At 37.9% G+C, this 23,976-nt stretch overlaps 3 protein-coding genes across 6 annotated transcripts; 1 reads left to right on the top strand and 2 right to left on the bottom strand.

Annotated features, from left to right (window-relative positions):
• Window positions 1-5,776: 5,776 nt before the first annotated feature.
• Window positions 5,777-9,287, top strand: LOC145162458 (ELMO/CED-12 family protein). 4 transcript variants are annotated; one of them, XM_079081599.1, is made up of 11 exons: window positions 5,777-6,090; window positions 7,066-7,136; window positions 7,260-7,362; window positions 7,467-7,567; window positions 7,687-7,755; window positions 7,846-7,961; window positions 8,046-8,100; window positions 8,201-8,321; window positions 8,475-8,522; window positions 8,642-8,736; window positions 9,049-9,287. In XM_079081599.1, exons 2-11 carry the CDS (start codon window positions 7,095-7,097, stop codon window positions 9,148-9,150), a joined length of 852 nt encoding a protein of 283 aa, XP_078937725.1. In that variant the 5' UTR covers window positions 5,777-6,090; window positions 7,066-7,094; the 3' UTR covers window positions 9,151-9,287. The 4 variants fall into 4 exon arrangements, with proteins under 4 accessions (XP_078937725.1, XP_078937727.1, XP_078937726.1 ...); XM_079081600.1 differs by lacking the exon at window positions 5,777-6,090 and adding an exon at window positions 6,627-6,892; XM_079081601.1 differs by lacking the exon at window positions 7,066-7,136 and having other exon boundaries at window positions 5,779-6,090.
• Window positions 9,288-10,502: 1,215 nt separating this feature from the next.
• Window positions 10,503-11,207, bottom strand: EPF1 (epidermal patterning factor 1). The gene is made up of 2 exons (XM_079081597.1): window positions 10,955-11,207; window positions 10,503-10,796 (listed from the first exon to the last, which is right to left on the bottom strand). Exons 1-2 carry the CDS (start codon window positions 11,046-11,048, stop codon window positions 10,555-10,557), a joined length of 336 nt encoding a protein of 111 aa, XP_078937723.1. The 5' UTR covers window positions 11,049-11,207; the 3' UTR covers window positions 10,503-10,554.
• A 6,600-nt stretch (window positions 11,208-17,807) lies between these two features.
• Window positions 17,808-18,179, bottom strand: LOC145163768 (uncharacterized). Its single transcript, XM_079082545.1, has one exon. It carries the CDS (start codon window positions 18,177-18,179, stop codon window positions 17,808-17,810), a length of 372 nt encoding a protein of 123 aa, XP_078938671.1.
• Window positions 18,180-23,976: the final 5,797 nt, after the last annotated feature.

Raw genomic sequence — 23,976 nt, 5'->3', positions numbered from 1 at the left:
GAAACTAGAAAGCTCAACTCCCGGATCACCAACACGAACTCCACCACCTATAGTTACCATAAAACCCTTTTTCATAAATCTCCAAATTACCAGAATACCCTCAGAAGTCAACTGGTCAACTCTTGGTCAAAGTCAAAGTCCACAGTCAAAGTCAACAGTCCATGTTGACTCGACTCGTCGAGTGCAGTTCACTGACTCGTCGAGTCCTTCCTGAACTCGAGAAGTCGTGAAATCCTTGATTGGCTCGTCGAGTTCCCCTTTAACTCGCCGAGTTCATACGTGTCCAAGAATTGGGAGAAACCCTAGCCGACTCGCCGAGTCTTCGAACGACTCGCCGAGTTCAAGGCAATCTTCAACGGACTCGCCGAGTTTGTTCATCAACTCGACGAGTTCACGACCATCTTCATATGACTCGCCGAGTTGACTATGCAACTCGCCGAGTCCTTGCATACCTTCATCCATGCAGACACTTTTTAAGCCATGCCAAGGTTCCAGATTACAGATCCAAGCTTCTAAGGCATGTTTATCACGTAAAGTTGCAAACTTTACACGCATGCAAGGCCCTAAAGGCTCTAAATGACCAATCTAAGCTTCTAATGGAGCTTTACACCATAGGAGAGTCTCATCCTTGCAAGAGCTGGAAACTTTATGGACTTAGGACTCAAAAGAGGTTCAGATCTGAAGTTTCAACTTCAGATCTAGCTCCCATACCAAAATCCCTTCATGAATAACTAAAGAAAGCCCTAGTTTCCACATATGAATGATTCTAGAAGAAAAAGAGGTTAAGGTAACAGCTGGTTACCTCCAAAACGTGCCCAAACTGAAGTAAACTTTGGATCCACACAGAAATCTTGATGCTAGCCTCTTGATCTATAAATTTCCTTCACAAAAGTCACTTCCCAAAGCTCCAAAACACTCTCCAAGCTCTCACTCATGGAAATTAGGGTTTATGGGTCTCAAGAGGGTGATAGAGGACAGTGGGAGGCGCTAATGGTCCAATATATAGGGTGCAAAACCCGGAAAATTAGGGTTTCCACTGCCAGCTCCTACTTGTCGAGTCCCTCATGCCGACTCGACGAGTCACTCATTAATTGACGTGTCCTAGCCCGCTGCTACTCGACGAGTCAAACGCCAACTCGTCGAGTAGACCTTAGACATGAAGTCTAAATGGAAAAATTAATAATACCTGACGGTTGGGATGTTACATCAAGCATGGTTATACCAAACTCACAACAATATAAACTAACCATTTGTTTACGGGATTTCAATTCTTCAAATAGTTTTATTTTCATTAATAGAACTACCATACATTACAACTGGAGGATTCAAGGGAATACAAATACATGGTTTTATTTTAAGTAATAAAACTACTATACATTACTGGTGATAGCCATGGTTTTTATACACAGGTTTTGATACAGAACACGTTATGCATTACTGGTAATAGCCAGGGTTTTCATACAAAGATTTTCGTACAACACACACTATACAATCCAACTGGTGGTAACCATGCATACAGACTAACATTTTCATATACTACTACAGAATATAGTAACGAACGTACATTTTGGTCTTAGGGTTTAAGACTACTTTTCATTGCTAAAGAAAATATTGGATTTTCTTGAGAACATGTAAACATTTTACATATTCACAGACATGTTTTCATTACAAAAACATACTTATGAACTCACCAGCCTTAATGCTGATACTCTTTCAAAACCGCTTGTATTCTCAGGGAGCCAGTAGACAGGTATACCCGCAGTCTTTTGAGAAGACGGAGCTTATAGAGTCACGTCTTTTATACTTTTGTTATACTTTTGATGTCATACAAACTATGTATCAAACAAATGTAAATATTCTACTTATTCAATGTAATGGTTGCGTTTGCTTTGATTACTTACTATGATGCAATTGTTGTGATACTGTACATGACGTTCTCCGCCCCCGAACGTTTCCGCCGTCTCGGTTTGGGGATGTGACAGTCTTGTAGTTTAAACTTTCTCATAATAAGTTTCCACATTGATTCAAATACTTTAGGCTCTATATAGACATTCCAAACAAGCTTAGTAAAACGCTTTCAAAAATCAGTGTTTTTCAAAAAATCGACTGAAACCTAAAAAAAACATTACACGTTGATAAGATGATCTGTAAATAAACAGGTTCTATGCTAATCATTTGTGTGAAAACAGAAACTGTTGTAATCATTATTGAATAAACATGTTCTGTTTTTGGAATAAATGATTAGCACAGAACCTGTTGTAATCATTACTGAATAAACAGGTTTTGTGTTAACAATGATTTAAATATACATACCTTTGCTTGTAGTTTTTTCATAATGTGTCACACACATAATCTGTGATTAGAATTAGGAAATATTGCTTCAACCGCCTGTATAACAGCTTGATCTTGGTCTGTTAATACTAATTGAGGGTGTTTTCCGTGTGCTTTCAAAAAAGCTTCAAGTAACCAACGATAATATTCTCTTGACTCGTTGCTTAACAAACATTCTCCAATGTTTATTAAACGTTTGTGGTTATCAATGGCTGTAAACGACACAAAAATCATTCCATACCTGTATTAAAAGTTAATTAAAAACAGATTCAGTGGTTATTAAAAACTAAATAAAATAACAATATTCATAATTAAATTAAAAAATATAAAACTATAACATCATACTTATTTGTTCGGAATGTAGCATCAAATGAGATCACGTCTCCAAACTCCTTGTAATATAACTTATCAGTTTCATTCGCCCAAAACATTGCGTTTAACACACTATCAACACACTTATACTCAAATGTGTAATTCGGTAACTCATCTTTCCTCATGTTCATTTTGTCAACAACCAGCTGTGCATCTTTGTCACCTATAATGTTTCCCATCTTCCTTCTAAATTTTTTTATAATCAATGACTTCAGGGCCAACATTTTCATAACCTCCTTGCAAACTAGCTTGTAACTTATGTGCCTTTGTTGCACCAATGTTAGATGTTGCAGAACGCACTATAAACTCATTGTCTTTATAACTAAGTTGTCGTGCACGTTTGGAATACCGTCTTTCTTCTTTAGTATCTAGGGGGTGGTTGTGCTTCTCTTCGAACTCATATATTTTACAAGCATTAGTTCCCATATGTAGTCGTTCAAACTTTATCAATGCCTTGCAGTCCGTGATTCTGAAGTTTAAGTTTCGTTTATTCCTACCATTTCCTTCGGGATGCAAAGTGTCAGTTGATCTATTAGGTATTTTACCCATTTTGTTGCACACTACATACCTTAATTTAGTGGTTTTGTCCCCAAACCTCGTTATTGTATTTAACCTGTCACCAAAACCTGCTTTATTTGCATATAATTTATACATTTCAACCGCCTCATCTAATGATTGATAAGTAGCATCTACATCTGACATAAATTCTTTAGGAACAATAGGTTTCCACAACTTTATTTTTCTACCAGGCGAGTCAACAACATTACTATTGAATGATTCTTCTTCAGAATCAGATCCATTTATACCTATTTTTTTAGACAACAAAACCAATATGCAAAAAAAACAAATTTATATTAATGTAAACAGTTCATCATGAGACATAATATACGTTCAGATTCATTCCTAATTCATGAACTAGATAACAATTTGATCATAATCAAAAGGTGTTTAACAATAATCAACATTGAAGTATTTAATCAATTGAAAATAATTAACAGGTGTACAACAATGAATAATTTACTTTATTGATGATTATAATACACGAATTGCAATAAAATAACAAAAAAAAACAACTTTATATTAATGTAAACAATTCATCATGGGACATAATATACATTATGATTCATTACTTATTCATGTGTATAACGATGAATCATATAATTCATTGTTGATTCTAACACACGAATCTATAAAATTAACAATATTAATGAAATGTGATTTTTATTTGCTAACAACATGTGTATAACAATGAATCATATACTTCATTGCTGATTATAATACACGAATTGAAAGAAAATAACAATATTAATGAAGTGTGATTTTTATTTGCTAAAAAGACAGGAGGGCTCCCACGACATGATTTGTATGTAAATGATATTGATAATGTTACCTTCACTCGCATGATCAGAGTATTGATTTCTTCCGATTGATCATTATTGTCTTCATACTATTGATTTTTGTCGATTGATTGATTGCCATATTGATCATTACCATCGCTACTATCATCAAACCATTCCATCTTCGATTTTAATTTGGATGTTCAAACGTATCAGTTCTTATTTTGCATGATAATCGATGTTCTTGATGTAATTGTCATTCGACTAAGAATCTTCAATTGACTTTCTTGTTTGTTAGCTTTCAATTAGATAGAAACCGTAATCTCCAATCAACAATATTTATGGAATATCCCTTGATTGTAGGTACAAAATAATGGATAATATATGAATTATTAATTATATTAAATCAAAATTAGTCATTTGCCCTCCTTAAACGATTGGTTGATAGTTGTTCTCGCATTCTCAACCTTTAGGTGTTCTAATTTGATCCTACTCCTATATATATACAGGTTGGCGGGTCAAAAATCTCAACCAAAACCCGTCTATTTTCGGGTTTGGTCAATGTCGGGTTACGAGTTGGGTCGAGAGTTGCCACCCCTATTGTTCGCTTCTTCATTCCGATTTCTAAAATCATCGTTAGTTCTTGACTTCTTTATTAGAAAATCATCCATGCTTCTTCCTAATTCTCAAAATTGGGAATTATAAAAGGGAATATTAAGTTGGATATTTATCTTTTTCCCATATTGTTGGGTGGAAGAACATTTGAAGGGTTTATAAAGTTTTCCTTACATTTAAGGAATGGGCAAAGCCCACATGTGTGCTTATACATTCTGTGGATGTGAGACGTCAGTTCACAAAATGGCGCAATTCAGACACATTTTTCACTTCTAATGCCTGCATCATCGCTAGAAGTTGACGAGTTATTATTTATACCAAGGTTTTGGGTTGGACGAAACCATGTTGATTGTACATTGACTTCGTGGATATGGCCCAGGAAGCTATACGTGGCGAGCGGTGTTAGGGCTCCATTACAATTTCATATTTTTTGGAGTCTCCTACGGTTTTTGCAACTAAAAATACAACCTGCATGTAGTTGTATTCACCATCCAAAAAACCGAGAGTTCTTCCGGTTTCCAAATATTCTCTTTGTATTACTATTTAGTGGTTCTTCCCTTAATTGTTAGAATGAATGGTAATCTACATTATATCCTAAGTTTTAGGTTGAAAGGCTACAACCGTTGAGCAAAGTAAAAACTTTTAAAGACAAAAGTTTTTCCATGTAGTTTTGCACGTGAGGAATCTACGACTAAGCTATGTCACCATTAAATCTATTAAAAGAACAATGTCTAACATGGTTCTTTAAGACTTAGCCCAAATACTATTAGGTTGAAGCTTGTGCTTCATTTCCCCATCAAAGTTAATTGTCACCATTAAATCTATTAAAAGAACAACGTCACCATTGAATCACGCTTCAAAAAGAATTTGGATAATCATATTTTTGGAAAAAAAAAAGTTAGGCCTATGGAGACACACACAAAAAAAAAAAAAAACCCTGCAAATTTGATATCTACGATTGTTATTTTTTTATTTTATTATTATTATTATTATTTTTTTTTATGGTTTCGATCCAAACTTTTTGAATTGAACCCATGTAAACGATATTTTTACAATTTTTTCAAAAGAAAAATAAAAAGAGACAAGTAAGCAAATGCAGGAAAACAAAAGAAAGAGAAGACGAGATAATAGAGAGCTATAGCCTATAGATTAGGCGGGATTATAGAAACACGTCAGGCGTAAATCGTAATACAACACGAAGCCCTCTTGCCCCAAACCTGTAGTCGTTCGGGGTCGGGGTCCGTTTCCCAAAAGCTCAGATGCCATTCCAAGCTTTCTCATCCTCCTCCTTCTTCTATCTCTTCAACCCCCAACCCTGGCTCCACCATTCTCCTCTAGAGGGCCCCACCACCCTCACCTTCTTCTTCTTCTCATCATCATCGTCGTCGTCGTCAACATCACCCTTATCGGATCTCCATTCCTTGTTCTTTAAGAGGTATATAAATATTTTCTTCAGATTTTATGTGTTCTTGCCTCAATTTGCTATATGGGTCATGTTACTTTTTTGTCTTTTGTCCCATACACGCATGCGTTTTCGTTTTCGCTTTGAAATGTATTCAATCAATCATGCATTAATATGCATCATTAGCTTAATCAATTACTCGATATATAGACATTGTTTGTGTATGTGATTATGCTTTTCTTAGATTAATCATTAATTCATATTATCTTAATTTACGATTTAGGTTTCCTTTTTGTTGTTCGCCCCAAACAAATATGCCTTTCCCTTTCCTCTTTCCCCTTGAAGCATTTTCATCAAGACTACAAATTTATTCTGTGAAGTTATTATTATTATGCATGTTGTTACTTTTGTCTTGTACCCTCTCCTTTTGAGAAACTTTACGATAGGCATCATTTGCTTTTAGGAAAAGAATCATGCAAAAGAGAATAAGTGAATAACCCTTTAATTGCGCTACTTAATCTTCAATTTATAGTTTATTATATGCTTCTGTTTCTTTCAGAAATTGACTTTCTTGATATTTTTCTCTTACTTTCCTCTAGAAAGTGAAACTGTTTTGGTATGATGAAGGGTTGAATTTTGAGGGTAAAGCATGGGTTTTTATGATCATTTTCTTTAGCTTTTCAAAACCCACATTGCATTTTCAATATCATTCCTTTTTGTTTGAGAGAGTTTAGAAGAAAGTGATCAACAAGAATACAAGATTTGTCTTTTGTTTGTTTCACTGATGAGATTAAGGCATAGGAAATGCATACCTTCTTGCTCTTCTCATCACAGAGTAGGACTCCCTCTTCATCTCTCTGTTCTTTAACTTGTTAAGTTGTATCTAAATAGTTCTTCAAATCCTTTTTTTCACAAAGTGTTTGTTACAATTTGGTGACATATGATTTGCTATAATTACTTGAATTTCAAAACATCTATTTAATATCTGATTACCGCATTATAATGCAGAAATCAGATGATTGATATGCACTATTCTAATGCGTTCGTGGGAGTTCTTCCTAAAATTCTTTTGCTTCCAAGTATGGACTCAATTTTCAAGTTTTCATAAACCAATTACACTAAAATTTTCCAATATTCATCACTAAATCCCACCCATTCAGTTACTGATCTATTCATGCACATACTTTTTGTTCAAAAAACAGGTTGATGAAGATGATTATCCTTGGAGACACCACAACAAGGACAACATTTTGGAATGGTTACATAAGTCTCTTACCAGAAAATCAGTATTAGCTCAATGTATTAGTGAGTGAAATTTGTTTAAAAACATATCGGGTTTACTATATCTAAAATTTATAAGCATGTAAAATTTCTTTTTTTTTTTTTTTTTTTTGAAATGTTGGATTTAGCTACTGCTATGGTTGGTCCACGACAATGGATTGGAGGAATTTTTGGCATGAAGCGTTCTGCAAGTAACAAATACATTGATTTTAAGTACACTAATGTTCAGGTATATCAAGACTCCATTAAAATTAGAAAGTTTTTTTGAATAGGTTGATCAATAATTTGTATGCCAAATTAGGTTTCTTTGGGAAAATCTAACAAGATTATCATGGAAATTTTTTACAGGAAGCAAGATATCAGAAGCTTAGAGAACGTACAAACGTACCTTTTGATGAAACTCGCATTGAGCACCAGGTATATTTATTTCTCTAACTCCTAATTTGTTTTTTCAATTTTAATTTGACATGATTTCTTGTTTGATGCAATTATATGTTTTATTGACAGAAAGCCCTTGTAGAATTATGGAATTTAGCATATCCAAATGTTACACTTACAGGATTGATCTCTGATCAATGGAAGGAAATGGGGTGGCAGGGAGCTAATCCATCCACTGACTTTAGGTACATTTTATAAAAACTTTTTTACATTTTATAAAAGATTATATATTCATTTGATTATATTAATTATATTTTGTTTTGTCATAGGGGTTGTGGTTTTCTTTCACTTGAGAATTTGCTGTTCTTTGCAAAAACATTTCCAGTATGTTTCCTTTCTAACTACAACTTTTAGATATCATTCATGAAATAGCAATTTGAAAAACCAAATCCAATTTACTAATTAATAATATTTCAAAATGAAGGCTGCTTTTCGTAGGTTGCTATTGAAACAACCTGGAAAAAGGGCAGAATGGGAATATCCTTTTGCAATTGCTGGCATTAATATATCATTCATGTTAACTCAGATGTTGGAGTTGTATTCAGGTTTGTGAGTTGAAGTTTTAATAATAATAAGAAGAATTATTATTATTTCCTTTCTTTTTTTAGCTTATCTTAAATTTAACAGACTTATATATGATTTTGTTGGAAGTGCAGAAGTGAGTGTATATAATCTTACTAATGAATTCTGTTTTGCAGTTAAGCCTAGGTGTCTTCACTGTGTCAATTTTGTAAAAATATTGGGAGGTAAGTATAAAGTATCATGAAGTACTACTTTTGAGTATTTTTTTTTTCAATCTTGAATCCTTCTACATTTAGAAAATATTAATAATGGATTCGATATTCATGGGAACAATTTATTGTAGAGGACGATGAAGCCTTTGATGTTCTATATTGTATTGCTTTTGCAATGATGGATGCACAGTGGCTCGCAATGCATGCCTCATACATGGAGTTCAATGTAATCTCTCTCTCTCTCTCACACACACACACATACACACTCCCATACACAATCGTTAATACTTTGAATACTGTAACATGGTTCCTGTATTAAACAAACTGTTAATACTGTAAAAAGAATATGTTACAGTATTAACAGTTTAATGTGTTACAGTGTTCACAGTTTAATACTGTGAACGGGTATGTAAGAACCATGTTAGAGTTTAATACTGTAACATGGTTCTTGTATAAAAAGGTTGTAACCTTTTTGTAGTTCCTATTGGAACTATTCATATGTAATAATTATGTTCCTTTATAAAAATAAAAACAACAGGAAGTTCTACAAATTACACGAACACAATTGGAGAGAGAACTTGCACTGGAAGACATCCATAGAATACGAGATCTGCCAGCCTTCAACCTTCTGCACCATTAGTTTCTTATTTCTTGAGTTGCATATGATTGATTGTATAGTTAGATTCAGCATTCACATCTCCTTTTGATTAATGTTATCTGGTTCATTAGATTAAAGATTTTTACATGTTAGATTAATCTTATCGGCTTCTTTAATTACTCTTTCTCTTCTCTTGGCAACGTTAATCCCAAAGTACACCAAAAAAGTTTTCATTTTCAAACATCACGTTGACAAAAGGTTATCAAGTATATACAAATCAGTACATTCAATAATTTGTATTATAAAATGTCTAACCTTTTATTTTGTTAAACTCCTGTATACACACACACATGTGCACATTATAATCGATAATAAGAAAATAATGAACCAAACCAGGTGGTTTTGTTTCAAACAATATCTTTTACAAAGACTATCTACATATACTCTTTCTTTTCTTTCTCTTTCAAATCTTCTTTTTCCTTGCATTTATAAAATGTTTATCTTGAGAAACATAATTTGTATGGAAAATCAAAAAAATGTTTTTCTTATTCGAATCAAACAAAAACCGGATACAAGGAGAGACTTTATAGTGTATATCACCACTACTGTTTAAATCGTTGCAACCTTTGTAGCACTTGCAACCCTTCACAAATAACCAGCACGTTTCTTAAAGAAGGACAATTACAATAACTAACTTAAACTACTCTAATAACTACCAAACCAACCAGAAATAACTGAAAAATAACTAGTTAATTACCACTTAAGTCTAGCTTACATTTCAATATAAAAAACGATGATGGATTAGGTTGTATGATTGCAATCTTCTAATTAAAAATTGATGTTGGAGCTCAATCATGCAACTTTTTTTTTGAAAAGCAAGCCAATATAAATTAAAATTTAAAAGTCAGCAGGGAGTTAAAATACAAAGAATTTACAATCATAAAGGTAAAAAGTAAAAACAACAAAATATATATATATATATATATATATATATATATATGTATGTATACACCAAGCTAAACATAGCATCAAGGAAAATCATCCGATGGAGAAAGCACCAAGACAACACATGTAATAGCAACTCACTATGAGGGCAACACCACGAGAGCAACGAAATTTATATGGCATTTGTAAACATTAGGCTCTAAAAATATTTTATCTCTGAAACATCAGGAGCAACATCGAGGTGATTGAGCTGGTATATATGGGTGCCATCATACCAACTCAATCAACCGGATGTTATTCTATAGAGGGAATGCTTCAGAGATAAAATTATTTAACATGTTAGATTAATGTTATCTGGTTATTACTCTTTCTTTTTAAGTGTAAAGAAAAAAGTCTTTAGTCAACACATTTAATCCTATATCATTAAGAAAATTGTGAAAACAAGAACAGAAACCAAAACAAAATCCTCTACGTTAGATTGGAACAACATGGTACATGGGTTTAAGGAACAGGATAAGATTTGTTTTTACACATGCACTTATAAGCCATGGGACATGTTTCTGCCTCTGCGATGGATGCACATACGAAGCTAACCATAACCAGTCTGCATGGGGAACACGATCCACAAGCATGCGAACAGTCTGGTAGCCTTGACCCAACCACTTGAACCGTATCTGATCCCCCTCCGGCTCCTCTTTGCTTCTCTGTGGCTCCATGGAGAGTTTGATGGTGATGTCCATGACCTGTTAATTCACGTGAGATCGATTAAACAAAAGTACAACACAGTGATGCACATGGAAATGACAAGTTGTACAAATACAACCCAATAATGCACATGGAAACATTCAGATGTGCATCGTAAGATTGTACCATACAACCTTGTCATGCATTATAAACGTACGTGAATGTTGCAAACCGATATGCCTTGCGGAGATGTCAAGAGGAAGAAGCAGAAGCAAGGAGAGAAACACAGCATTGCACAACGAAACCTTCATGGTTCTAATTAGATATGTGGGAGTTCGTTGTAGTCTTTGTGAGATCGATGAAGAAAATAAAGGTGGAGTCGAGGGGATTAGGGGTGGGGGTGGGGGTGGGTGATGAGATTTATACGGAATGGAAAGAAAGGTGGTATTGAAGCAAGTCACAGGCAATGGGGATCGAGGGGAAAAGGGTCACATGAAAGAGGGTGAATCACAGGGCTCGACCACGCTGCCATCAAATGGTTTATGATTTGCTTCACACTTTTATTTGAGCTTCAAATTTACTGAGGTAAATTGGTTCTTGTGACACGAACGAAGGACATTAAATGCAACTTGGATCCAATGTGACTGTGTTGTGTTGATTTAAAGACTTAGTTAAATACCAATCGATTTACATGTAAAGAGTTAGGATAGGACCACAAAAATGATTGGCCAAGTGAACCATGACAATTCAACCAAAAAGGGAACTTAATAATGTCACATTTTTGTAGCAAGGTACAAGATTTAATTAAGGCGGCTAGTAAACGTGATACCGGCAAACTCCAAAAAATAACATTGTAATGAAATGAACCACAAAAAAGAAAGTCGTTTTGCATGAAAAACTTTAAATGCAACTTAACCAATATTGTTGACGGAAGCATAGTTTTTGAAAGCAACAACCATATATGTCTCCTTCAAGGAGATCTGATAAACTTTATTTATATCATTGGTAAATGTTGTATACCCCTCCGCCCTCGCTATATAAACTTGATGAGGGTGTACTGAACGTGATTGAATTCTGTCTCACTTTCATTCCACAACTGAATGCGTACATATACAGGGAGATAGCTATAAAATAGGGAATTACAATCTTCTAATTTAGGAGAAATATTTTGACCAGAAAATATAATAAATACCCTAGAAATATACAACTAATAATGTACAACTAATATACAGTTAATACAGCCCCTCAGTCTGAGCAGGAGGAGACCGGAGGCACAGACTGGATCGAAAATGAGTGAATAGTTGACGCGGTAGCCCTTTTGTGAAGATGTCTGCATACTGAAAATCTGCTGGGATGTGAAGAACTCTAATGTCCCCGATGCGAACTTTTTCTCTTACAAAATGGATATCGAGTTCCACATGCTTTGTATGTTGGTGTTGCACGGGATTTTCAGACAAATAGACTGTAGATATGTTGTCACAATAAACAATGGTTGCTTTGCGAGTTGGGACAAATAATTCCAGAAGTAAGTTGCGTAGCCAACTCGTTTCAGCAACAACATTCGCGACCTCACGATATTCTGCTTCGGCGCTTGATCGTGATATAGTATGTTGTCTTTTCGACGACCAAGATATCAAATTTTCCCCAAGAAAGACACAATAACCCGAAGTAGATCGTCGGGAATCCGGGCACCCCCCCCCCCCCCCAATCGGCATCAGAGTAGGCAATAGGTTGACTCGATTTGGAGGGAGAGATATGAAGACCAAGCTGAATTGTGCCCCTAAGATATCGAAGAACTCGTTTTAGGAATTTGAAGTGGGGTTCCCGCGGGGCATCCATAAATAGACATATTTGTTGTACCGCATATGTCAGATCCGGTCTAGTAATAGTGAGATACTGTAAGTCACCCGCAAGTTTGCGATATAATGTTCCATCAGCTAGTAGTTTACCACTGGATGCGCTCAATTTTGGCGAGGTATCAACTGGTGTGGCACTTGGTTTGCAATTTGCCATGTGAGCGCGGGATAGAATGTCAGCGGCGTATGTTTCCTGAGACAAGACAGGAACAAACCACCATTTTGGCGTTTGACATGGATCCCAAGAAAGTGGTGAAGGGCCCCCAAATCAGACATAGCAAACTCACGAGAAAGTGTGGTGATGATGGTGGTGAGTAGCTTGTCAGAAGATGTGACATCCCCAAATTTCTCGGCCAAAAAAGACCGATTTAGGTTATGCTTTTAAAATAAAATCAGAGTAATTTTTCCAAAAGATGTTGCGGAATTTGTTCCCAAAACAAAATATAATAAAAATTTATCAAAACATTTCTTAAAGAAATATATTTTCCATTTCATAACAAAACCTCGGGATGTCATGTTCCGATACAGATCAAAAGCATAAACAATATATTATAAGCCTTACACCATTTATTTACATCTACTGGCCTATAATCCAAAATCTCTCGTTAAGTCATCCAACTATGCTCTTGCCACTACCTGTAATACAAGAAACTGAGTGGGTCAGACTTGGGAGCCTGATGAGCATATAGGGTTTTCAACCCACAAATAATAAATTTATTAATTTCATCATTCAACAATAAATTTATTAATTTCATCAACCAAAAATAACCCTGATTACCCATTCCCGCTATCCTCATTTTACGTCCCTAAAACAACTATCACAAGGGACCCAGTCTAAGGATTTTCATCAGGGCGACAACACTTCTTTGGGGGTTCCTCAACAATTTATGTCAAATAAGGCAACCATCGGGGTGACAACATTGCTTTCCTCAGCAATTTATGTCAACTAAGGCAACCAATGGGGTGACAACATTGCTTTCCTCCGCAATTTATTTCAAATAAGGCAAACATTGGAGTGACAACACTGCTTTTCCTCAGCAATTTATGTCAAATAGGCACGAAGTCACATTGTCGCCAAGGTTTATACAACAGGCACTAAGTCCATAGCTGCCAAGGTACTAAATCCATAGCTACCAACGTACATCTATACCGTACTAAATTCATATCTACCAACGTACATCTATACCGTACTTTCATCCCTCGTTCTTTATCTACCCATGTTTTACCCAACATATTTGAAGATAAAATATATATACATTTTAAATCATTTTAAACATGTATAAAACGTTCATTCAACATCCATCCCAAATAAACAAACAACATATATATACATAGCACATATTTTATATAAAATACTTTATATCTATCTGTAAGATGAAAGTAACTATACACTCACATGATTTAACGATAATCGGACAGCACTTCGTTTCCTAAAACGATCGTTTCCGATGAAACCGGGAGCTTTTAATGAAAAACCGGACCTTGTGAAGGTTGAGCTTCAAAACCGAAATGATAAATTTCTCGGGCTTCTCGGGCACTTCGGAACATATTTCGGGTGTTTGGTATGATCCCGGGGCTTCGGGGGAAGTTGAAATAGCAAAAATATGAAATTAGGGGTGAAAAAGTGGCAAAATTCCAACAAAAACCGGGAAGTCTCGCACCCTTTATATAGGTGCGAGCCTCGAATCCGAAGCAAGGAGAAGGAGACATGCGTCGCAGCAGCGAGGCTCGGAGGCGAGGGAAGGCAGGTGGCTCGGTTCGCAGGTCGACACGGGGAGGGCAGGTGGCGGTGCGAGGCTCGGACACGCAAGGGGCAACTGGCGTGCTTCGGACAGGCCACGGAGACGGCACGCGTCGGACGCCTATTGGACCGCGCATTGGGTAGCTCTCTGGCTCGGACACGCGTCAAGCATGCGAGATTCCGGGTGATGTGACCGGGTACTGTTCATGCGATTTTTATCGGTTTTCAAGGTTTTCTCGATTTTTGAGCCAAAAACTTCCGAAATTCATAACTTTCGCATACGGGCTCCGTTTTTGACGTTCTTTATATGCACGCGTAGGCGAGAATATATTCTACAACTTTCGTTTAGACTTTGTCGGCTAATTTTGACCTTATTATTATTATTATTATTTTAACAGACCGGGACAGGAAAATCCGTTAAAAATTCATAACTTCTTCATCCGACGTCCGTTTTCGTCAGTCTTTTTACCGTTGTACTACTATTAACGAGACCTTAGATTCTCGTTTAGGTTGTGTTGGCTAAAAATCACTCGATCTAAAATTCGAGTTTTTAGCTGTCTACTGCTAAGCTGAAACTTAGAAAAATCATAACTTCCTCATACGAAGTCAGATTTGGGCGTTCTTTTTATGCACGCTCTCGGTTTAACGAACACTTCGACTTTCGTTTAGATTACTAAGGCTAAAAATCATTCTATTGTAAATTCACTATTTACGTCACGTAGGTGGAAAATCTATCGTACCATGCACAAGGAGCCTGTTTAAGGCCATAAAGTGATTTGCGTAACCTGAAAACATCATTAGGATAGGTGGCATCTGTGAAACCCATGGGTTGATATATGTAAACATTCTCGTGCAAGTCCCCATGAAGAAAAGCATTTTTGACGTCGAGTTGGTGTATTGTCCAACTCCGGGAAACCGCAAGACTAAGCACCGTTCTGATTGTGGTTGGTTTAACAACGGGACTAAAAGTATCTTCACAATCAATACCAACTTGTTGACATTTTCCATTAACGACTAACTGAGCTTTATACCTTTGTAGAGTGCCATTGGCATTGAATTTATGTCTAAATAACCAATGGGACCGAATAATATTAGCATTGGAAGGCTGAGATACCAAGTCCCACGTGTGGTTGTCCATTAGAGCTCGGTATTCTTTGTTCATGGAATTACGCCAGTGAGGATCAGATAGGGCTTTTAGGTGAGAAGTGGGTACGGGTGAGATTGTGTGAGAGGCGGAAGTGTGGAGGTTAATTGGTTCCCGTGGTTTAAGTGAACCAGACCGGGAGCGGGTTGTCATGGGATGGGTGTTGGTAGGTAGGGGGTGGGGGTGGGGGGGTTGATGTGACAGAAAGAGGGGTTGGTGGTGATATAGAGTTTGGGGTAGTACTGGAGAGTGGTGTAGGTGAGGGGTTGATAGGCTGGGCAGGAAGTGGGTTTGCTACAGTGGTTGAAGAGGGAACAGGAGGTGTGGGCTTGTTTCGGTGGTGGTAAGTGTGGATGAGTGGCGGAGGGGGAGGGGGCGGTGGTGGTGGTGGCGGGATGGAAGGGGTGAGTGGTGTGACAGACAGTGTAGATGAGGCGGGGATGTTAGGTGTAGGATCAAATAAGGTGGGAGATGGGGTAGACTTGAGGAAGGAGTAGTCTATGGTTGTGGGTATCGATTTATTTGCGAGAGGAAAAGAGGTTTCATCGAATTTTACATGACGGGATAAAATCATCTTGCCCGTAGAGAGGTCAAGGCACCGATAGCCACAAAAATGGGCCGGATAACCGAGAAAGACACAAAGTTTAGCACGGAGATCTAATTTGTGTGCTCGAGTGGAGGTGGTGTTGGGATAACACGCACATCCGAACACTCGTAGGTTCCCATAGTCAGGTTGGCGGAGGTAAAGGGCTGACATGGGAGTGTGAAAATTGAGGAGCTTAGTTGGGAGGATGTTATGGAGATAACATGCCATATGTAGAGCCTTGACCCAGAAATATGGTGGAAGAGAAGCATGTGTAAGAAGGACAAGCATGATTTCATTAAGTCTTCGAATCATGCGCTCTGATTTCCCATTTTGTTGGGATGTTTGGGGGCAAGAAAACCGGAAGTGGAGGCCGTTCGTGTTAACAAATGTTTTAAAAGAATTGTTATCGAATTCACCCTCTAGATCACATTGGAAGGCTTTAATGGGTAGGTTGAATTGGGTTTTAATGTATTTGTGAAATGTTGAGAATTTTGTGAAGGTTTCGGATTTGAATTTTAATGGAAATACCCATGTGTATTGGGTGTAATCATCAATTAAGACCATGTAGTATTTATATCCAGTTTTACTTGTTACTGGTGAGGTCTACAAATCACAGTGAATTATATCAAAGGGAAATATAGTAGAGGAGGTAGAAATAGAAAAAGGTAAACGTTTATGCTTGGAAATTTGACACGAATTGCAAACTAAAGTTCGACAACGTTTATTACATGGAATGATTTTATTTGAACTAAGAAAATCCAAAACAGGGAGGCCGGGATGACCCAAACGGTTATGCCAAACATCTTGAGCACTTGTGGACAGAAAGGTGGAACCCGTGACCGGATAGGTGAGAGGATAAAGTTGACTGGAGCTATTGTGGCGAGATATCATCTGGCCCGTCTGGTAATCCTTCACAGAAAACCCATATGGATAAAATTCAATAGAAACCTTGTTATCAACTAAAAATTTTCTAACAGAAATAAGGTTTTTAATGATATTTGGGGTGTAAAGAACATTTTTAAGGTGTAGGTCTCGGGTAGGTGTTGGAAAAGATGAGTGACCTGATCATTGCACTGGCACACGAGCACCATTTCCTACAAATATCGAACCAATTGGACAAGATAACGAGGGATTTGAAATTTTACCTTGGTCTCCTGTGAGGTGATCTGTGGCTCCCGAATCCATGCACCATTGTTTATTTGGTTGTTCCAGATTCATCGCCTGAAAAGCTTCACCTATTTGAGTAGGTTCCATTGGGTCATAAGCTGTGAGATGAGCCTGATTGTCTGCTGGGCCATTGGTGCGAGAAGCAGGTCTACGGGAAGAAGGAGTCTAAGTCTAGGATGGTTGACAATGCCATGGAGAGGTCCAACCTGCTGTTGTTGGGTAAGGGCAGCGAGGTGGGCTCCAATAAGCCCAATAGGGAGAACGAGCATTTGAGGAAAACCGGTGTTGTGCATGTGCCTGTTGAACCTGCTGAGACTTGGGCTGTTGATTCATTGGGTTGCGCCTTAGGGCAGACGAAGAACTACTCTGATGAGAATTGGGCCGCTTGACATTGGGCCTGTTGCCTTGGCGCCGACGGTGGAGTTTAGTGGATGAGTCAGAATGCACAACAGCCATAGCTGTGGGTGGGGACAGGATCTGACGGGCTGTCTGCCTTTGGTGTTCGAGTTCCAGCATACTCACAACCGTCTCCCACGTGGGAAGAGTCTGATTAATGTAGGCCGCTGCTGTGTCATACTAAACAGTTAATCCACAAACTAATTGAAGAACCAACCGTTGATTGTTGACAGGACAGTCCACATCATTAAGTCTATCACCTAGTTCCTTGAGCTTTTGACAGTATGCTTCGAGGGATGGCATGGCTTTCAGGGTGAGATTGTTGAACTCTTGTTCAAGGGCTGCAGCCCTTGAACCTTTATTATTGAGGAATATGGTTTGAATTCGACACCAAGCTTCACGAGCCGTAGAATGAGTTTCAAGGACACGGATCAACAGGTCATTAGATAGAGTCCCATAAATCCATTGCAAAACGATTGCATCAATTTCAGACCATGATTCATACTCGGGATCAGTTTTGGCTGGCGGTTTGGTACCATCAATATGTGCCATGACTTTATAGCCCTTGACATGAAGCTAGAATAACTTAAACCATGATGAGTAAGAGACCTTCAAGCCATCCAGAATCCCGACCTTGTGTTGAATATTGGCCACAATATACACAAGGTGCATGGTTTTGGCGATGGTAGTGGATGATGCTTCCGGCTTGTCAGACATGAGAACTGGTTGGAGTAGAAGGGCTGATGATCAACAGATAAAAGAAGATAGCAGTAGGTGCAGATCGTGATCTGCATGTAATGATTTTAGGTAGAGAGCGATGGCTCTGACACCATGAACGTGATTGAATTCTGTCTCACTTTCATTGCACAACTGTATGCATACATATACAGGAAGATAACTATAAAATAAGGAATTGCAATCTTCTAATTTAGGAGAAATATTTTGACCAGGAAATATAATAAATACCCTAGAAATATACAACTAATATACAACTAATAATATACAACTAACATACAACTAATATGTACACAGTAGGTTAACTGAATATCTTGATTGGGCCTTTTGATGGACCGGAATCTAAAGATCGTCTTTTTTGCCTTGATTAAAACATGTCCTTTTTCAAGAGGAAAACACACTTTAATTACATAATTATTTAAAAAAAAACAGAAAAAAAATCATTTAGTTACCGAAATTGCAGCTGGCACTCACTGGGCTACGATTTTGTCTTAATGAGATGAGATTTTGTCATGGACCGAACCCATAAGCCCACAACATTTAAAGTTTGATTTTTTTACGCTTTCAGTTGAGAGTATAGTAAAAAAAATTCTCTACGGACAAAAACACTGATATATGTCCCCTCAAGTAAACTTGTACAAGTGTTTAATACAATCTCCTCATCCATGATTTCCAAAGCCATATGAGATTCTCTTACATTTTTTTCGGCATTCGAAAAACGACTTTGGGAAGTGGTCACTCAGCTACAAGGTGCACATCGTGCATGAGACTGCATTTGAATATTGTTTGAATGAACCCAAAATGGAAAGGGATCTATTATTTTGACATGGTTTGCTGCTCCATAAGACCCCCCCCCACAAAAAAAGAACCATAATAATTACTGTAACTTTGACTTTGTAAATACAAGTTGTGATATCGAACGGAGGAGTTTTGTATGATAACCGAGTTTTGTTTCATACAATTCCTAAACTCAAAAAGGATATTAAAATAGTGAAATTGACCTTCCGGAAACGCGTGTACCCAAATACATCGGACAATTTGTTAATGATAGATGATTTAAATAATTTAATGAGCTAATGTCATAAAAACCCTTAAGTTTTCAAGAAATGTTTGGTTATACCCTTTGGTTCCTTTTGGATTCAATAAAGCTGGAAGTTTGTTTAAAAATTTTAATTGTTACCTTTTTAGCTGGTTACTCGGTTACCAACAGGTCACCAACACATGACTTGAAAACGTAAGGGTAAAAATGAATATTTTTTGAAAACTTAAGGGCTTTTATGAAATTATGTAACACCCGATCTTGGAGGTATTATTTTTATTTATTTAAAAGCTTAATTTCAAGGAATTCTAGCCTACGATTGGCGTAGGATAATCCCCCTATGCTGGGCATAGGAGGAAGCTTGGACTGAGGAAGCTTAATGATCTACGCAGGGCGTAAATTGAGTTATGCAGTACATTGCAACCCATAACCAAAACCCTAATCTTTAGGGTTGTGAGCCCTATTTAAAGGCTCTAACCTCTTCAGCCCCTCTCCATGCTCAGCCTCCAACCCTTAAGCAGCCACCTAGAAACCTTAACCTTCTTATGTGAGTTTTGGTGACCTTTAAGTGTTTTGTGTGCATCTTTAAAGGAAGAACTTCATTGGGGAAGCACTTGGGAAGCTCCAAGCTTTGTGGATCTAGAACTTGCATCACACAATCATCCTCCATAAGCTATAAAGTTCTTACCTTGATGATGTTCCATGTTAGATCTAGTTACTCTTCAGATTTCTATTTTGTTGTCACTACAACCATGGTATTTGTGAGTATAAGCTACTCCAGGCCATATGAATATCATTTCCAGTCATTTTTGGGGTTGCTAAGTCATAAAAATGAGAGCATGGTCACTCTCATCCATTCAAGCATGATCTTTTGAGCAATAGAAGGCTTTTTGGACATAGGGTTTCGATTAGTGCTCTTTGTATGCATGCAAATGGATAAAGTCATAGCCTTTATCCATTAAGACGTCCATCTAGTAAAGATTTGGAAGCTTGGATGGTTAATTTGATGTATTAAGCACTTGATAGGAAAAGTTGGACAACAACATGCTACGCATGGTGTAGTTTTTGCTATGATATGCCTAGCTCTTTTCTGTCCCGTTTTGCTGCCTTGAGTTCTACGTTGGGCGTAGAGCTTCATGTATGAGGGACGTAGGTCAAATGAAAGTTAACCGGTGACTTGACCATGGACTTTGACCAGGGTTGAATTTTGGTTAACTTGAGAGTTTTGGGATTTTAGATTGAAATTGAGTCTCCGTTTATTGCATACGTGACTCGTAGTGCTAGTTCTTAGAGTTGTCAGAGTTGATGTGATATCTTTTGGACTGAGAGGTGACTTTTACTCACTGTACTCGTGGGTTGAAGGCACCAATGTCGACCCACTATATTGTGTATATATCCTTGTGTAATGAATGTTGCTATGTTGTAGTGATTTGTTAGATTGATATATTTGTATGATTACATGTACTTGTTGGTTATTGTTTATCTATTGCATATGTTGAGATAGTGTGTTTGGGTTAAGGCTTTACTGATCTATGTTGTAAGACAACAAACCCGGGGCAATCCAGTATAATGACTATGGGAGGCGTTCCCGGAGATGTTTAGGTATGTCAAGACCATCATGATTGAGCTTTTCGATGAACGATATTCCACCATTACCGAGGTTACTATTACCGCAGCCCCTACAAAAATTGTTGTTGGGGGACTCCAGGGAGAGGGATGACTCGGTATCGGGACTTCAGCAACATGAAGCCCTCGGAGTTTGACGGGATCAAGGACCCGATCGTCTCCATGAAGTGGATATTTGTTGTGGAGGGTTGTTTCTTCCCATGTTCATGCCTAGAGGACCAAAAGGTCAAGTTCGCCTTGAACCTTCTTCGTTTGGGGGCGAAGGACTGGTGAAAACTAGTGCGGTGCTTATACTCATACAGAGAGGGATGTTGTGAATTGAGAGCAGTTTATTGGTATGTTTCGCATTGAATATGTTCCCCTGGTTGAAAGGGAGAGGTTAGACCAGGAGTATCTATCGCTGAAGCAGGCGACAGAGTCGGTGATGGGGATCACCAAGATATTTACCGAGAGAGCTCTTTTCTGCCCCGAGCATGCTGCCTCGAAAAGGTTCAAATGTCCCACTACTTGAGCATGGTAGAGACTGAGATCAAGTTGTTTGTGTCGACTCAGTAGTACAGTTCCCTGACCGAGCTTCAGTCATTTTCTCGGAGGAGAGAGATTGAGATTGAGACCTAGACTAGAGAGAAGAGGTAGACCCCAATTCAGACACAACCAGCAGCGAAGCCGTTCAAACATACCGATTTATGATATAGAGGTCATAGGGGTCAAACTTGTGACAAGTACGGGAGAGTGCATAAGCGAGCGTGTTGGTTAGCGTCTAGGCGCCAAAAATATGACAGGGAGGGTCATATTGCGAGGGAGTGCCGTTAGCAGGCCTCACTGTTGAGTACTAGGATTTGCTATCACTGTGATTAGGTTGGCCATGTGAAAGCCAACTATCAATTGCTTGCTATGAGGCCAGTGCAGACACCGAATCTAACCACCCTTTTGATCACAGACGGGTTCTACGGGAGAGTCGAGGCCCCGAAGGCCAGAGGTCATGCTTTTCAACTCATATCAAAGGAGGCCAGGGCGGATCCTGACGTCGTTACTGGTATATATTCATTTATTATTCTGTCAAGTTATTTCATGTATGCTTATATTGTATTACTGATAGGTACCTTTTTAGTGAATTCCTTGTCTGCTCTTGTGCTTTTGACTATGGTGCGAGTCGGTCTTTTGTATCTCAGTCCTTCAGTAGGGATTTTGATATGACCCTTGGGGAGTTGGAGTGTTCGTTGCGAGTTTCCATCTCCAGCGAACACAAGGTTTCAGCTTCGAGCGTGTTTCGTGATTGTACTTTGGATATATTTGAGGTGTCTTACCCGATTGACTTGATTCCTATCCCTATGGGGAATGTATGCGTGATCGTTGGAATGGATTGGTTGAGCAGGTTTGGACCTGTGATCAATTGTGAGAGGCAGCTAGTGGTGGTTCAAACCCCAAGTGGTGGAGAGCTGACCATTTATGGCGAGGGTACCAGGGTTAGTTCAATTTTTTGTTCGCCTGCCAGGGCTAGGAAGTATCTCCAGAATGGATGTTTGGGTTATCTCGCATATGTGGTTGATACTCGGATTGAGGAGAGGATTTTAGTAGCATATGTGCCTATGGTCAGAGAGTTTCCAGATGTTTTTCGAGAGGATCTACCCGGTGTGCTTCCCATGAGAAAGGTGGAGTTTAGGATCGATCTGATCCCTGGTGTGGCCCTAATTGCTAAGGTGTCGTATTGACTCGCACCAATAGAGATGCATAATTTGTCCTCTCAGCTTCAGGAGCTTTTAGGCAAGTAGTTTATCAGACCGATCAGTTCACCTTGGGGAGCACCGATTCTATTTGTAAAGAAGAAGGTTGGGTCTCACCGTATGTGCATAGATTATCGGGTGTGAAACAAGTTCACAGTGAAGAATAGTTACCCACTTCTTAGGACTGATGTGTTGGGTTTTGAGCATTCTAACACTCCTATGGTGTACATGCAACCCTATAAACCTTGGATCTATGTTTTCTCTATTATACATGCAAATATTAACTATTCCAAGGTTTCATCCTAACTAGCATATTATGAAGCACCTATACTACAAAGTTCTAGTTAGATGACATACCTTTTGATGTAGCTTGATGTCTTCAAGCTTTAAGAGCTTAGCCCCAATAGTGTGGAAGCCTCAAATGGAATCACAAATCACCAAAACACCTTGGAAGAACTTGAGAGAATATGTATGCACACTAAAATCGGCCCACTCTTATTTTTACACACTTGTGCCAATTTTGTGAGCCAAGGACCCCTTTATATATTATGGAGGATTAGGGTTACATCCATGTAAACCCTAATACCCATGACCTTTCATTTACATAGGATCCATGGGTTAAAAGCTCCATGGACCATCCATGAAAGCTTAGCCCAACCTAAATGAACTTGGCCCATTCCATATATATAAGAGTCCATATTTAATTAGTTCTTTTTGATCACTTAATTAATTCTAAATTAATTCTTGATCAATACTAATTAAATAATATGATTCCATATTAATATATTAGAACTTATAATATATTAATATAAATCATAAATATACTATTCTCAAAAGACTATCCATATAAATTGTGCCGGTGAAGTGCAACCCAAATGGACCATGCCGGGTCGGGTCAAGTACATACCAAATATAGTTATGGACTTAGACATTAATCCAACAGTCTCCCACTTGGATAAGTCTAAAACTATCATTGAGTATGACTTCAAAACCTAACTGGCAATCGTAGCTCTTAAAGCCGCTGTCGAACTCTGACCTTGTCAATGACTTGTCCATTAGATAAGGGATCATATATTCCTCTATTCTAGATATCATATGGACTGAGACATGGATTATAATCATTCTCTCTGTCCATTTGTTGTTTCCCGATTTTCGATTTATGATGACTGACTGATTGAACAAATCAAATCAGTCCTGGCTTGGCCAAGCACTCACATGTGTCATT

Source organism: Lactuca virosa, chromosome 3, assembly GCF_052849685.1.
Source record: "Lactuca virosa cultivar CGN04683 chromosome 3, Lactuca_virosa_CGN04683_v6, whole genome shotgun sequence".
Lineage (NCBI taxonomy): Eukaryota > Viridiplantae > Streptophyta > Magnoliopsida > Asterales > Asteraceae > Lactuca > Lactuca virosa.
The sequence above is the reverse complement of the archived record's forward strand: the minus strand, read 5'-3'. Positions and strand labels throughout refer to the sequence as shown.

Excerpts from the sequence above, each read along its gene's own strand:
- LOC145162458 (XM_079081598.1), top strand. The coding sequence starts at position 6,842 with ATGAGATTAAGGCATAGGAAATGCATACCTTCTTGCTCTTCTCATCAC. Across the intron at positions 7,756-7,845 it reads AAACTCGCATTGAGCACCAG|AAAGCCCTTGTAGAATTATG; the intron begins GTATATTTATTT and ends TTTTATTGACAG. Across the intron at positions 7,962-8,045 it reads AATCCATCCACTGACTTTAG|GGGTTGTGGTTTTCTTTCAC; the intron begins GTACATTTTATA and ends GTTTTGTCATAG.
- EPF1 (XM_079081597.1), bottom strand. The coding sequence starts at position 11,048 with ATGAAGGTTTCGTTGTGCAATGCTGTGTTTCTCTCCTTGCTTCTGCTT. Across the intron at positions 10,797-10,954 it reads TATCGGTTTGCAACATTCAC|GTCATGGACATCACCATCAA; the intron begins GTACGTTTATAA and ends GTGAATTAACAG.
- LOC145163768 (XM_079082545.1), bottom strand. The coding sequence starts at position 18,179 with ATGGCACATATTGATGGTACCAAACCGCCAGCCAAAACTGATCCCGAG.